The following is a 12,562-nucleotide window of genomic DNA, read 5'->3' on the forward strand; positions in this document are numbered from 1 at the left end:
CTGTAATGTCTCTCCATCAGTCCTCATCACAGCTTTCCTTTTTCTAAACTCTTTCTCATTTTTTCTTTCATCCTGCCTACAGTATATATTTGTTTCATTTCAAGTGTTCTCCAGCTTATACCTGTCAACATCAAATCTTCTTTCACTGTCATCTTTTGTCATTCTTCAGCACTCTCCTCTTCTTTTCCGTTTCCCTTTTTCTTTTTCTATGTCCAGTGTTTCTGAGGGCCTTTCCGTTTACTTCTCATTGGCCTTTCACCCCCCCATCCAACAGTCTGTAGATCACAGCATGTGTTCTTCATTCTTCAACACAATTCTTTGTCCTCAGCCTTCTCTTTGTATTTTCTTCACTTTGTTTGTCTATATTGTTATCTGCCAGCAGAGTACCCGAGCTGCTGTGATCTTTGTACCGGCATGACTCCTGTTCAATCAACAATGAAACTGAAGGTAAAAGAAAAAAGAAATCAATATTAGGTTTTATACCGCTGTGATTCACTGGCTTTGCGAAAGTCGGCGTGCATTCAGATTGGCAACAGATACAGATTTATTATCAGCATATCAGTATTGTCAACAGGGCTTTTCTTTGAGAATGGACTTATCAAAACTTGATGAAACTATTTTCTCTTTCTCCTTATCTTCTGGTGTACCATCCACCGGGAATCAGACTTGCACACTAAGCAAGCCTCAGGAACAGCAAACAGACTCCGGCATTATGAAGCAGGGCCATTTTGAATCAGAACAGTGTTCCTAAAAATCCTATACCATCCCCCTGTGGGTCTGAGGGTGTATGGAAAGCTCCCCTGTCCAACACGAATGAAGGGGCAGAAACACTGCTCTATAATGCAGTGTAGATAGTGTGTAGATATACACACACACACAGGATTCATGTGCAAATTCTGTCAGTCAGTAGAGCTCTGTCTTAACACAGCACTTATTAACCTGTAAAGTGGCCTATGATGGACAGCACACATGCGTGCCTTCACTCAAACCTCCTACCCATGACTGTACCAACCTGCAGCCCTGGATGGCAACACTGTGAACAACTGAATGGCCCAACAAGCTAAATTACAAGATAGACACAAGAGAGGGAAATTAAGAGTGCAAATGAATGCCCCTAGCGCAGGAGACGGACAGTCAATCTTAATGCACTGGGTAATTTTGGAGAATGACAAATCTGACATCTCATCAGTGAGTCCTCCTACCCTACACTCCCTCCCTTGGATTCTCAGAACTGAGGAGTTCAACACCATGAACAAGATCATTTGAATAAAAAGATTACAAAAATTACATGTAGCTATAATTGATAAGACAGATATTTTCTGTGTAATTTATTATTGGGGTATAAAGCAAGAACAGGAATATCCAGTCTTCTTTTCTTTTCTTTTTTTTTTTGATAATAATCATTTGGAGGTCTCCTAAACAATTATTATAAAGTTACTCAGGCTATTGTGGTAACAGCCTGTTTTTCTCTCCTGTACTGTGAACACTTAACCTTGTTGCTTCTGGTTAGAGTGACATTTCTGTGATGCACAACATGACCACCCATTGAGCACCACAAAGGAAGTGCTTGATGGAGAGGCTGACACTTTTTTCAAGTTTGGGTTCATACGCTATTAACATTTCATGCGTATGTCGAAGGACTTACTGGTCTGTAATGTAATATAGTTCCTGCAGCTACTGTATATGTGAATCAGAGAGTTCAAACAGGTGGCAACAAACCTACATGTGACAGCTAGGAGATATTGTTCCAGCATGGCAGCAAGGAAACACAGTCCAGAGGAACACGAAGACAACAGTTTGCACTATAAAGAACCATTTGGCTAACTGAGATTGTGGAAGATTAGCTTTGATTGAACTTTGTGCAAACAATCTTTCCTTTGTGAGTTCATTTCACTCAAATCACGAAAATAAAATCATGATAGCACGACATGGAAAACACAGGCATGGAGAGAAATCTATCAAGACAGAGGAAAATGTCCTGGTACACAGGGACAGAAGAAGTGTTTCCAAATCTCTGTCTGAGTCACTGCGCCGCTTCTCAGCACTCTCCTAAACCTTTTTGCTTTAGGTCTCTGATTCCACCTCTGTTTGGCTCTGTTTCACTCTCTCTCTCCAGTCTGACAGGGAGCTTTTAACTTTAGGAGGAGCTCCCTGGGTATTAGACCCAAAGCCTGCTATGTCGGTACTCCACAGGAGGGCTGCGGATACATACATGTGAGTGTGTGTGTGCCTCAGTAGTTGGCCTTGCTGAAGGGGAAAAACACAGCATTTAGTTTCAGAGGTCTCAACTTGAAGCCGGCCAGATCCCAACGTCATTGTATCCGCACATGCATCCGGATAGGACAGCTGCAGCAGCCTTCTCTCAATGCTTTCCCAAATCGCTTTTGCTGTTTTAACTCCCTCTTTATCCTTCACCTGCTTTCTCCATTCAGGTATTTTCATCCTTCACATTGGTCTATCCTGTGCATTTCTGCTCAGATTCCACAAAATCTCCACTTTTCCAAATATCTTTTGTACCTCTATCACACTGTCCCTCATTTTTTGGTCTTCTCCTTCTGTCCTCTCTCCGTCGTGAGCCGAGCCTCTGACATTGATCAGCATCAGAGCCAGGCTCTCTCTGAAACTGGCGCTAAATGACTTCAGAATCCCACCGGGGATATAGACGGCGCGTGTGTCTGTGTGTTGTGTACGTATTCGCGTCTGAGAGCACAGATAAATGACGAGAGAATCCCACCGAGTGTCTGGACGGTGTGCATGCGGCAAGCGTTGCAGTGCCCACGTCAGGCTCAGCCTCCAAGAGGATAATGACTCGAGGTTGTCCGCTCCGTCTCTGCGGGCTCTGTGGGATCCTCCCCTCATTTGCCATCAAACACACACGCATGTACACACGCACACATAAAGACGGCAGCGTAACCCAGCAGGAAGACGTCTGTGATATGAAGGCCTGTCCGCTGACCCGCTGTGACACTGATCAAAACACATCACAGTTGCTTCTGTGAGTCTGGAAAGACAAAGCAAGAACTGGTACAAATTCAGTGCCAATGAAGTCCTCTTTCACTCATTTAAAAGATCAGGAACGGAAAGCCGTCGTCTGCTTGCCGTCTCCCCTCAGATGCTTTCTTTCATCATTTCATTCTTAGCTTTCATTAACTGAATAAGCTGCAGTCTCTCTTCCAGAACACTCCAAAAAGTCTGAAAGGATTTAAACTTATATTCACAATACAGACGACAGCACTCATCAACCGTGCTTAAAAATAAGATGAAAACAAACGTTCCCAAGGCTCGCAGCACACTGACTCTCCTGAAGATGCAGTCATTTAACATGCATTGCAAAGAAGTAGGGGTGCAAGATAGTTATCGGGCCGATAACAGGAAATTATGACGTCATTCCGATAAGTCCGATATCATGACTAACAGCCCCGATAACATATGTGTTTTTGTCAGCACGGCAGTGCCTCGCTCCCACTATGAGACCCAAATGGCCTGCAGTGAATGCTGCGTTCATGTGACGTTGGCATAATCAGAAAAACTCAATGTCACTGGGAAAAATCAAGAATACCTCCTCATGCCAGAAAACAACTCGATAACTCGGCCATAATTTTGCTAGTTGCTGACATGAATTAACATTTGCAGCATTTTTACACATGTTACACATAAGGAACAACACAAAGGCCGGCCGAAAGAACAACTACCAAACAAGGGAACGCGGGAATGTACGTTACACCTTGAATGCAGCATGCGGCACAGCGTGCTTATGAAAACAGAGTTCAGACTTCTTCAAAGTTTCCGAAGAAGACTGTCTGCTGTTTATTCGTAACAAATGTTCCAAGCGAGTTTCACGAGGAGCTAGAAATGGCACAAGCTTTAATACTTCAAACCTGATCAGTCACCTGAAACATAACCACTGCTTTGATGGAGTTTGGAAAGCATATGAGGACGCCCGGCCTGCTAAAGACGCTAACGTTAGCAAGGCAGCCGCAAAGAAGCCACCTGGACTGACACATGTTGGCGAGGCTTTCGAAAAATCCAAGAAATTTGCCAAAGATGACCCACGGGCTAAGGTTATCGAAGATTTAATCATGGACATGATGGCACTTGCCTTACTATGGACTGCCCTTTTTCAGTTTGTTTAAATAGATAAGTCTAAGTAAGGGATAATGTATCTTTCTTCAGAATGACATAGAAGCCCACCGCGAGGCGGTGGGGTTTATTTCTCCATAGGAACCTGCTCACTTTATGTTATCCCGCTTAGAACACGGCTTACTAATAAAGCATTCAATAATGTGACATAAAATAGTGATTAAAACATATTTTATTGATTTAAAATGAGCCTACTCGTTTGTCACATCTCTCACTGCGCAGCGGCTCTGAAAGCAAACACATACGTTGCGTAGCAACCGCCTCTCACTGTGCGCCGCTGTTTTTGGTTTTGTTTGTGGTATTGATGTCATGATGTTAGGTATATGTGTGTGTTATCGGTTATCGGTATTGGCCTTTAGGAGCTAAAAGTTATCAGTTATCGGTATCGGTTTTAAAAAACAGTTATCGTGCATCCCTACAAAGAAGAGAAGGAAACAGTGTTGGGCTTATATTAAACGCACACAGTAGAATTATCACAGCATCGATATTTCTCCACGGTTTGTTGGACTCAACCTTTTATGTTTAAAATGATGAAACTGAATAAAAAATGTTTTGCTGCATTTCTTTGGCAGCAGGCAGACAGGTTATAAACTTGAAGTCATGAGCTGGAGTCAGCTTAAAGCACATACTGACATACTGACTGAGCTCACTGAACAACTTAAACAACTTTCAGCCTGATCAAACTAAAGATGACGTGGTGTCGTGAAATGACTTAAAGCAAATCTTTAAAAGTCGGTCGATAATTTGTGATATTTCAAATCAAAGTTCTATAACATTAATCAGACACTATCAGACACTATAGCATTAGCTACCGTAAAATGACATATCATTATATCCAAGCTGATTTCCATGATGCCAGCGTAGTCTGACAATCCTCTGATTGTGGCAATTCTATTTAATTACATAACGTCCACAGAAAACATACACATAACACTATGGTATTAATTAGCATTGATCGCTAATACTTTTGAAAAAAAAAAGTTATTTTGTCTGTATGCATGGTATGTTCAACACGATGAACTGCAATGTTTTTTTGTTTGTTTTTCCCCCACTGTGTCAGTACATTTAGTACATTTGCAGCCTACGCAGTGTCTACTCCACGAGAAAAAAGTTATCAGTGATAACCAAACTAACAGTGACAGCTTTAAAAGACACAAAACGGAGGAAGAACTTTCTAAACTTTCAAATTGACAGGGTGAAAGTCAGGGAGATGCCTCAGGGGCTAATCAAGAGGCAAGACCTTGATGTGTAAGTTAAAGCAGACTGCAATGTAGCAAGCTATTCATGCACCACACACACACACAAACACACACACGCGCAAACACACACACACACACACACACACATTGTGTATGATCTGCCGTGCTCTTTTAAAGACAGTCTTCAAAGAGCCTTCACTTCACTCCTTGTTATCTCACACCGGCTAATATGAGGAAGAAACTTTTACATGCACATCAGCACACACACACACACACACGCACACACCACGCCACATGAATCCTTGAGGACATCTGGATCTCGTAAGTGTGGAAATACAAGAACACAAACATAGGTTTAGCTGTGTGTATATAAAAGTGTGTTTGTGTCTGCATGGGCTTCATGCGAGACGGATACAAAGCTGAAGATGCTATTGGAAGTGCACGCACGTACAGGCAGGCGCACATACACGCAGGGGTGCACACACACGTACACGCATGCACCGCATCAGTACGAGAGCAGAGGACTCATGTTGCAGTGAGCTGATTATCACATGCTGTATTACTGTATGCCAGGGGAAGCCTCGGTGCCCCTGAGCAACGCGGAGGAGATGTGAGCAGAGAGCAGTATGAGGCACGTTGTTCGGGTGCATGATGAGCAGCTACACCTTCAAATGCCTCTACTGTACAAACTTTGGAAGGGCAAGCTTCCAGTATTCTGTCCTCCAACTTCCCCTCCTCCTCCTCATATTTTCTCTGTAACTTTCTGTGAATTTGTAACTTAAAACTGCTGCAGTGATGCAGACTTGAGGAGAGGAAGTTGTCTCTGCTTTTGAATAATACAGCTGTGGATCCTGTTGAGGAATGTGGAATGCCTGAAACAAAAGTACAAAGGCTACATTTTACTGAGTGCGTGCCAGGGTTTCCTTTATCCAGTAATTAACGTTTGTGGGGGTTTTTTTTTAACCAGGAAAATCTGTTCAATCCGACATGTAAATCTCTGGACATAAGGTGAAAATAATTCCAGAGTTGTATGTCAAAATATTCCGGCTCTACACACTGTTTTCCCCTGCTGCTTCTCTCATGTCCGCCCTCTCTCTCGCTCCTCTTCGGTTATTTCACAAGTAACTCAGTAAATTAAGGGTTTATTTTAACCAAACCACGGCTGATGATTGTTGGTGGAACAGTGAAAGACCAACCAAGAAGGTTTTGGTTATTTTTTGGTAAAGGGTTTTACGATGATAAAATTACCGTTACAGTGAATGGAGTCTGGTGGCTTTGGCAAGACAGATATAGCAGCTGTTTATGGGTTCTATCTCTATAATTATAGCAGACACTCAGAATAACTCTCTGGGGTACCCTGATGGACCAGCTGGAGGGTAATAAGGCTGTGTCCTTACCACAGCGACCCAGGTTCGATTCCAACTCAGAGCACTTTGCTACACGTCATCCCCCTTTCTTGTCTCTTTTCAGCTGCACTATCAAAAAAAGGGAAAAAACGCACTCTTACTGGACATAGATTGATGGAGCGCAAATGTGTGGAGGCATTACATTGCGGCCAGTTTCGCGGCTGCCGGCTGGATCGCTCTCCATCAATACTGGACCAATTTCAAAAATTGTTGTGCCCATTACTCACTTGGTTCTTAACTGGTTTTCAGCACGGGTAAATGACAAAAAAGTGACAAAGAGCAAGAGACAAGATCTTTTGATGGAGTGAATACATAGTTTCACACAGCTCTAATGGAAACATGAATACAACACTACTGCAACTAAATTTACTTCAGAAAAGTGAATGAAACCACAAACACCTTAATAAAATGGCATGCAATTTGCTGGTCGAGCCCCATTACTGATAAAAGATTGTGTATAACAAAAAATGAATTTTTATACATTTCCTTGAACTTTAAATCAGACAGTTAAAAAAAGTTTTTATTTTGTTTTACCTTGAATTCACATAAATTACATTTTATTCCTTCCATTTTACTCTTATTGGAAAATACAATGAGCTAGAAGATAAACATTAAAAAATATATATTATATGTGATTTTACAAACTCATTGGAGGTTAAATAAAAAGTATAAAGCTTTATATTTCTTTTCACAATCCTTTTTAACTGTAAAGTGTATGGAGACAACTGTTAAAGCCCCCAGCATTGGTATCACTGCTGGCAAAGAAGGATCGCTTTTTGTTTTCCACAGAGCCGGGCAACTACCAAAAACACAGGACACACTGCATTTGTTTCCACACTTCCGTCAAGAAACAATCAAAATCAAGTGAAACTGTCTTCATTTGATGTGGAGTAATGACATAGCTTCAGTACTGCTTCACACAAACAAGTTACAAGAGCAAGGGCTGGAGTGGAGTAGAAGAAAACATGAGGAGAGAAAGTGTGAGTTCATTCACTCATTTAATTTAGTGTGGAGACATGACTGGATGGGACTGGATCACCAGTTTTCCTGGGAGATCGTAGTCAGTGGCAGACAGAATTACATAGAGAAAAGCAAGGATTATAGTGAACCAACCTGAACACGGATGGTGTCCTTATTCTATAGCCATTACATTGTGCAATCAACATTTACTTCATAATGATATGTGAACATACATTCAGCTATATTTTCTGATAAGCTTTGTCAGTTTCGGGGGTTCACACTTGCCAGCAGTCTTAGCTAACTCACACAGGTAAATGTAAACATTGCAACGACAAAGAGTGATAGGTCTGCTTTGAAATTTTCAGTCTCACATCCCTCTCTTGTGCTATTTACAAGGTGACACTGTAAACGTCAAATCTCACTTCACAGCTCAAATGTCTAAATTAAAAAATATGGCTTATATCAGCTGCATATACAGTATGTCTGCCTCGTTGCTGTGATGAGGGACTGGGTTAAAGGATTAGCTTTCAAACTTTAAAATATGCAGAAGTCTCATGCACATAAATAGGAAAAGTAGCCTTGAAACAGGCCCTGAGATTGTATAATCCTATTTACAGCCTGGAGTACAAGAATTCTGCTCTCATACTCTCCTGGAACTCCCTTGATGAGACTGCACACATTACTGCTGCCTCTGACTGGACGGCCCAGTCTTGTTCACTTAAAATCTGTGGTCCCACTTTCAGGAATTCTTATGTTTTTCCAATTTGAGTTTTTATTCACTCCAAAACAAATACAACCCACAAATATCCGTGACAATGTTAATGTGCTTCTGTGCATGCTCGCATTCAGAAAATGTCTTGCTTCGCTGCTTGTGTTCAGACGACAACCTGCTTTACTTTCTTTCCCACTTACTTTAAATGATTTTGCGCCTGAAAACTACCTAAAATTAGAACCAAAATGGTGAAGGCTGCAGTGACAAGCTGAACTGCCACTGAAGACTTATTTCATAGTGTTTGCCTTTGAAAAGGTGTCATTTTCAGGATTGGTAGGAAAACAAGTTTGGTAGCGCCGGAGAACTTGGATTTCACACTTTTACATCAGACAATCACTCGGAAAGCTGCCTCTAATGACAAGACTTTCTCTATGGAAAAACTTCAAGTGACAGCACTCAGAATCCTATCAATCAGACTTTTTTTGGTCCTTAACTACCAGAGAATAATCTCGAGAACATGAAAAAAAATGAATTTCTTTCTTTTACATCAGACAGAGTGCTGCTCTGAAAATAACAACACATCTCTCCATGGAAAACTTCAAACGCCACCACTCAGACTGGATTGTTATGTCACTAACTCCCCCAAATCCTTGATTCTTTGAGGGGCCATGTGAAGCACAATATAATATGAATATTATCATTAACATATTTTTTGTTGTTTTTGGCAGAAAATTAGTATTTACATGGCTTCAGAAAGGGATCTTCATAGTTGACATATGATCTAGGATTTTTTGTTCTGTTTAAACGTCATTGTAGTGCTGACACAATAGCTACAATTTGTGATAATGAATTTGTTCCAGATATACCAACTCTTCCTTTCCAGATTTGAAAAAAGCCCTCACCTTCTTTGCAGCATCGATACACTGCATGTATTCTTTGGCCAGGTCTGAGCACCTTAGGGTCTGGTCCCTGTTCTCCCTGTAACAGGATAAAATCTGAGCCTGCAGGCCAGAACACACCGGGTCTGTACTGCGAGACCTGCAAAAGACAGACACAGAGATAGAGAAAGATGGAATTATGAATAGACTGAAAAAAACAACAATAGTAACAGTTCCAATGGCCCCCCTTTCTCACTGATAATGTCAATTAGAGCCTGTAGAAAAATAATGCATCCTCAAAAACAAAAAATAAATAAATAAATAAAAATCTTCGGCATTAACACAGGACCACGTGTCAAATCTACTGATTCTGAACCTACCATAGGTAAAAGTTTAACATTCCACTTTGGCTTGTGTTTGTTGAGGATTTTTATTGGTGCTAACAAATAGATAAATTCACAAAAATCCTAAACAAAGGAAGGAAGCAGGCAAGACAGGAACAAAGAAAGGAAGGAAAGAAGGATGGAAGGAAGGAAGGAAGGAAGGAAGGAACACACACAAGAAGCAGAGCACTTTAGCCTGGGCCATACTTTTCAGTTAGTCAGTCGATATCTACAGCTATATACACTAATACATATTCAATCAATATTTTATGCTTGGCCTAAAAATTTGCATCAGCTTAAACTTTTCCAACTTTTCCTGTTTTTATATAAACACTGAGTGACAAATTTAAAGTGAGAGGTTGCAAGTAAGTAGCTAGTAGTGGACCCACAGAGAATTATCTGCAACTCTGCAGTTCCTCCTCAGCTTTACAGAGACTTTCAGGTCATTCTTTTCTTCAACTTTTCAGTTTTGGTTCACTCCAACCGCCCTCATAGCGTCTTTTTCAGCCTCAGCAGGCAAGTTTTTCTGCGAAAGAGCTCCAAAAAGTGACTGTGCACTACCTGCTCTGCACCAAACAGACAGAGCGGACCATTTATCAGCTGTATAGACAGATATTGCCCTTAAGAGATGGTGGAGACCAGAGGCCGAGCTGAAATGAGGGTGAGTGCTGGGGGTGAAGACTCAGCAGGTGGCCACACATGTAACTCCAAATGAATGATCATGTTGCTCCAAAGGTTTAGTTAATTTATAAAAATCTGTTGCAAAATATGTTGCAGAGCTGTCTTTCAGTGATTTGATTGTTTATTGACATATATTTGAGTAGTACATTGGAGTTTCCACATTTTGCTGTCGGTCAGTACAAACACACACACACACACACACAAACGCACACATAAGGTTTCTATCACCCAGTCCAGAACACTACATAATATTTGAAAAATAGAAGTGTCTTTTCTCTTGTTTCTCTTGCAGGAACAGCCACTGAAACGCGCATTTAAAAAGGTTTGTATTGCATGTAGATGTCTGCCTTCGCCACAACAGAACAAAAGAAGAGAAACTATAGGAATACAAGAATTAAAAAACATCCACGAGAAAGAAGTGGTCTGATGAAATGAGGCGAGACAAAGATGAAAAACAATTAACAACCTCACCCTCTGCAACCTGTTTAACAACCTATGGTGAGTACAGTACGTGCCTCATTGCAAATCATGCAATTAGAGGTAAATCACATTTAATTGAGTGGGTAGGATCATTTTGATCAAATACTGCAGAAAAGTGTGCTTTGAGAGATTGAATCAGCCGTGCTTAATTTGATATGTGGGCTGTATTATAATTGGTCTTTGCCTGTCTATCTGTGTGATTGTTAACTATGACAGGCTTGCTGCCTGGGCGCCTCACTGTAATGGATTCTGACTGACTGAAGCAGAGACAAGCGAGTTATGTACACCCACGCGGGTACAGGAAAGCACATGCACAAATGCCCACACACACTTTGTAGTACACCGTAAACATGAAAGCGTGACGAACTCGTGCACAGACACACAGACACACACCTCATCCCTATGCGTCGATCTCCTCCCCGCTGCGCCCCTGCATACACACTTTCTCTGTGAGGAGCATTTAACACCAGAATTAATTGAAAGCCAAATTAAATGCTCTTTTTGGCTTTGATTCACGCAGGAGAGCTGACCCCGGCGTTTCAATTACAGCATATCCATATCCGCACAGGCGCACAGACACTTTATCAACAGTATCGTGGACGCAATGACTGAGTCTATCTGAGCGAGGGTGATAGAGGTTAAAGAGGAAAATGAACAGAGATGGAGAGAAAAACATATAAAAGAAGGAAGTGAGATAAAAAGATGAAAGGGAAGGAATGAAGCATCCACTGGTGTTCTCTCACAAGGCCATTTTAAAAAGACGGCAGCCTATCAGATTCCTCTGTTCCCCCCACAACACCTCCAATGCTGTATCTCGTCTGTTTAATCTGTCTTCACCCACTTTTTGTCTCTGGCCTCTCTCCAACCCCCCCCCCCCCCCCTTCTCTCGTCACATTAACAACACAGCGAGGATGACACCAAGGCACGCCATCTTTATCACTCTCTCCGTTTGAGGCCGCTGAAGATAAGGAACTCTCCTTTAATTTGAAATAAATGGCCTTCATCAGGGAAGCCAAAGCCTCCTGATAGCGCTGCGTGGTTTATTAAAGGCGCTTGAAGCAGAAAATTGGTTCAGCCGCAGCAAAAGCTAAAGCTCTGTCCACATGCTACACCAAATTGAAGGTGAGGTATTAAATCAACAATATTAACTGAGCCGCTTACAAAAATAAATAAATAAAAAAAGAGAGAGAGAGGGGGAGGCCTTGGTTTTTTAGCTGCAACGAGGTAAAAAACGGCTCTGACAGCCCATCGAGCCATGTATGGGGTTGTTGTTGTTAGTGTGTGTGTGTGTGTGTGTGTGTGTGTGCGTGCGTGCTGCAAAGCCATTTTAATATGTGTGGGAGCAGTCATTTTTGGGGAAGCTTCTACGCATCTGTGAGCGGTAAATATGACAAAACATAAACAGTTAGATTAGTTGCTTAATTAATGGTGCTGCCCATTATTTTTAATCTTCGGCAGCGAAGGCGGAGGCGGACGGAACACAGAGGCCTCAGACTTCTGGACCACGCAAACCAGCTTACCGAGACAAAGAGAGGGAGAGAAATGAAAGGGGAGAAATTGGAAAATGGAAAAGACACAATACACGCCACCAACTACAAAAGCCTCTGGCAAAGCTACGAGACTGATAAGGAAGATGCTTTTATCGCCTCTAAACCATGCTTCTCTCAGAGTTAGAGTGATGTTTTTTCTGTTCTCTTTAATGGCCTTGGCTGTACATATGAAG

The 12,562-nt window shown here is 41.7% G+C and overlaps 1 protein-coding gene across 2 annotated transcripts in view; it reads right to left on the reverse strand.

Moving 5' to 3' along the window:
* Positions 1 to 12,562, reverse strand: part of chchd6a (coiled-coil-helix-coiled-coil-helix domain containing 6a) — a 74,872-nt gene that overhangs the window by 13,571 nt on the left and 48,739 nt on the right. For both annotated transcript variants that reach the window (XM_041945665.1, XM_041945668.1), the window contains exon 7: positions 9,320 to 9,455. In XM_041945665.1, coding sequence (XP_041801599.1) covers positions 9,320 to 9,455 — 136 coding nt within the window. The remainder of the gene's footprint in view (positions 1 to 9,319; positions 9,456 to 12,562) is intronic.

This window comes from Chelmon rostratus, chromosome 10, assembly GCF_017976325.1.
Source record: "Chelmon rostratus isolate fCheRos1 chromosome 10, fCheRos1.pri, whole genome shotgun sequence".
NCBI classification, from domain to species: Eukaryota; Metazoa; Chordata; class Actinopteri; order Chaetodontiformes; family Chaetodontidae; genus Chelmon; species Chelmon rostratus.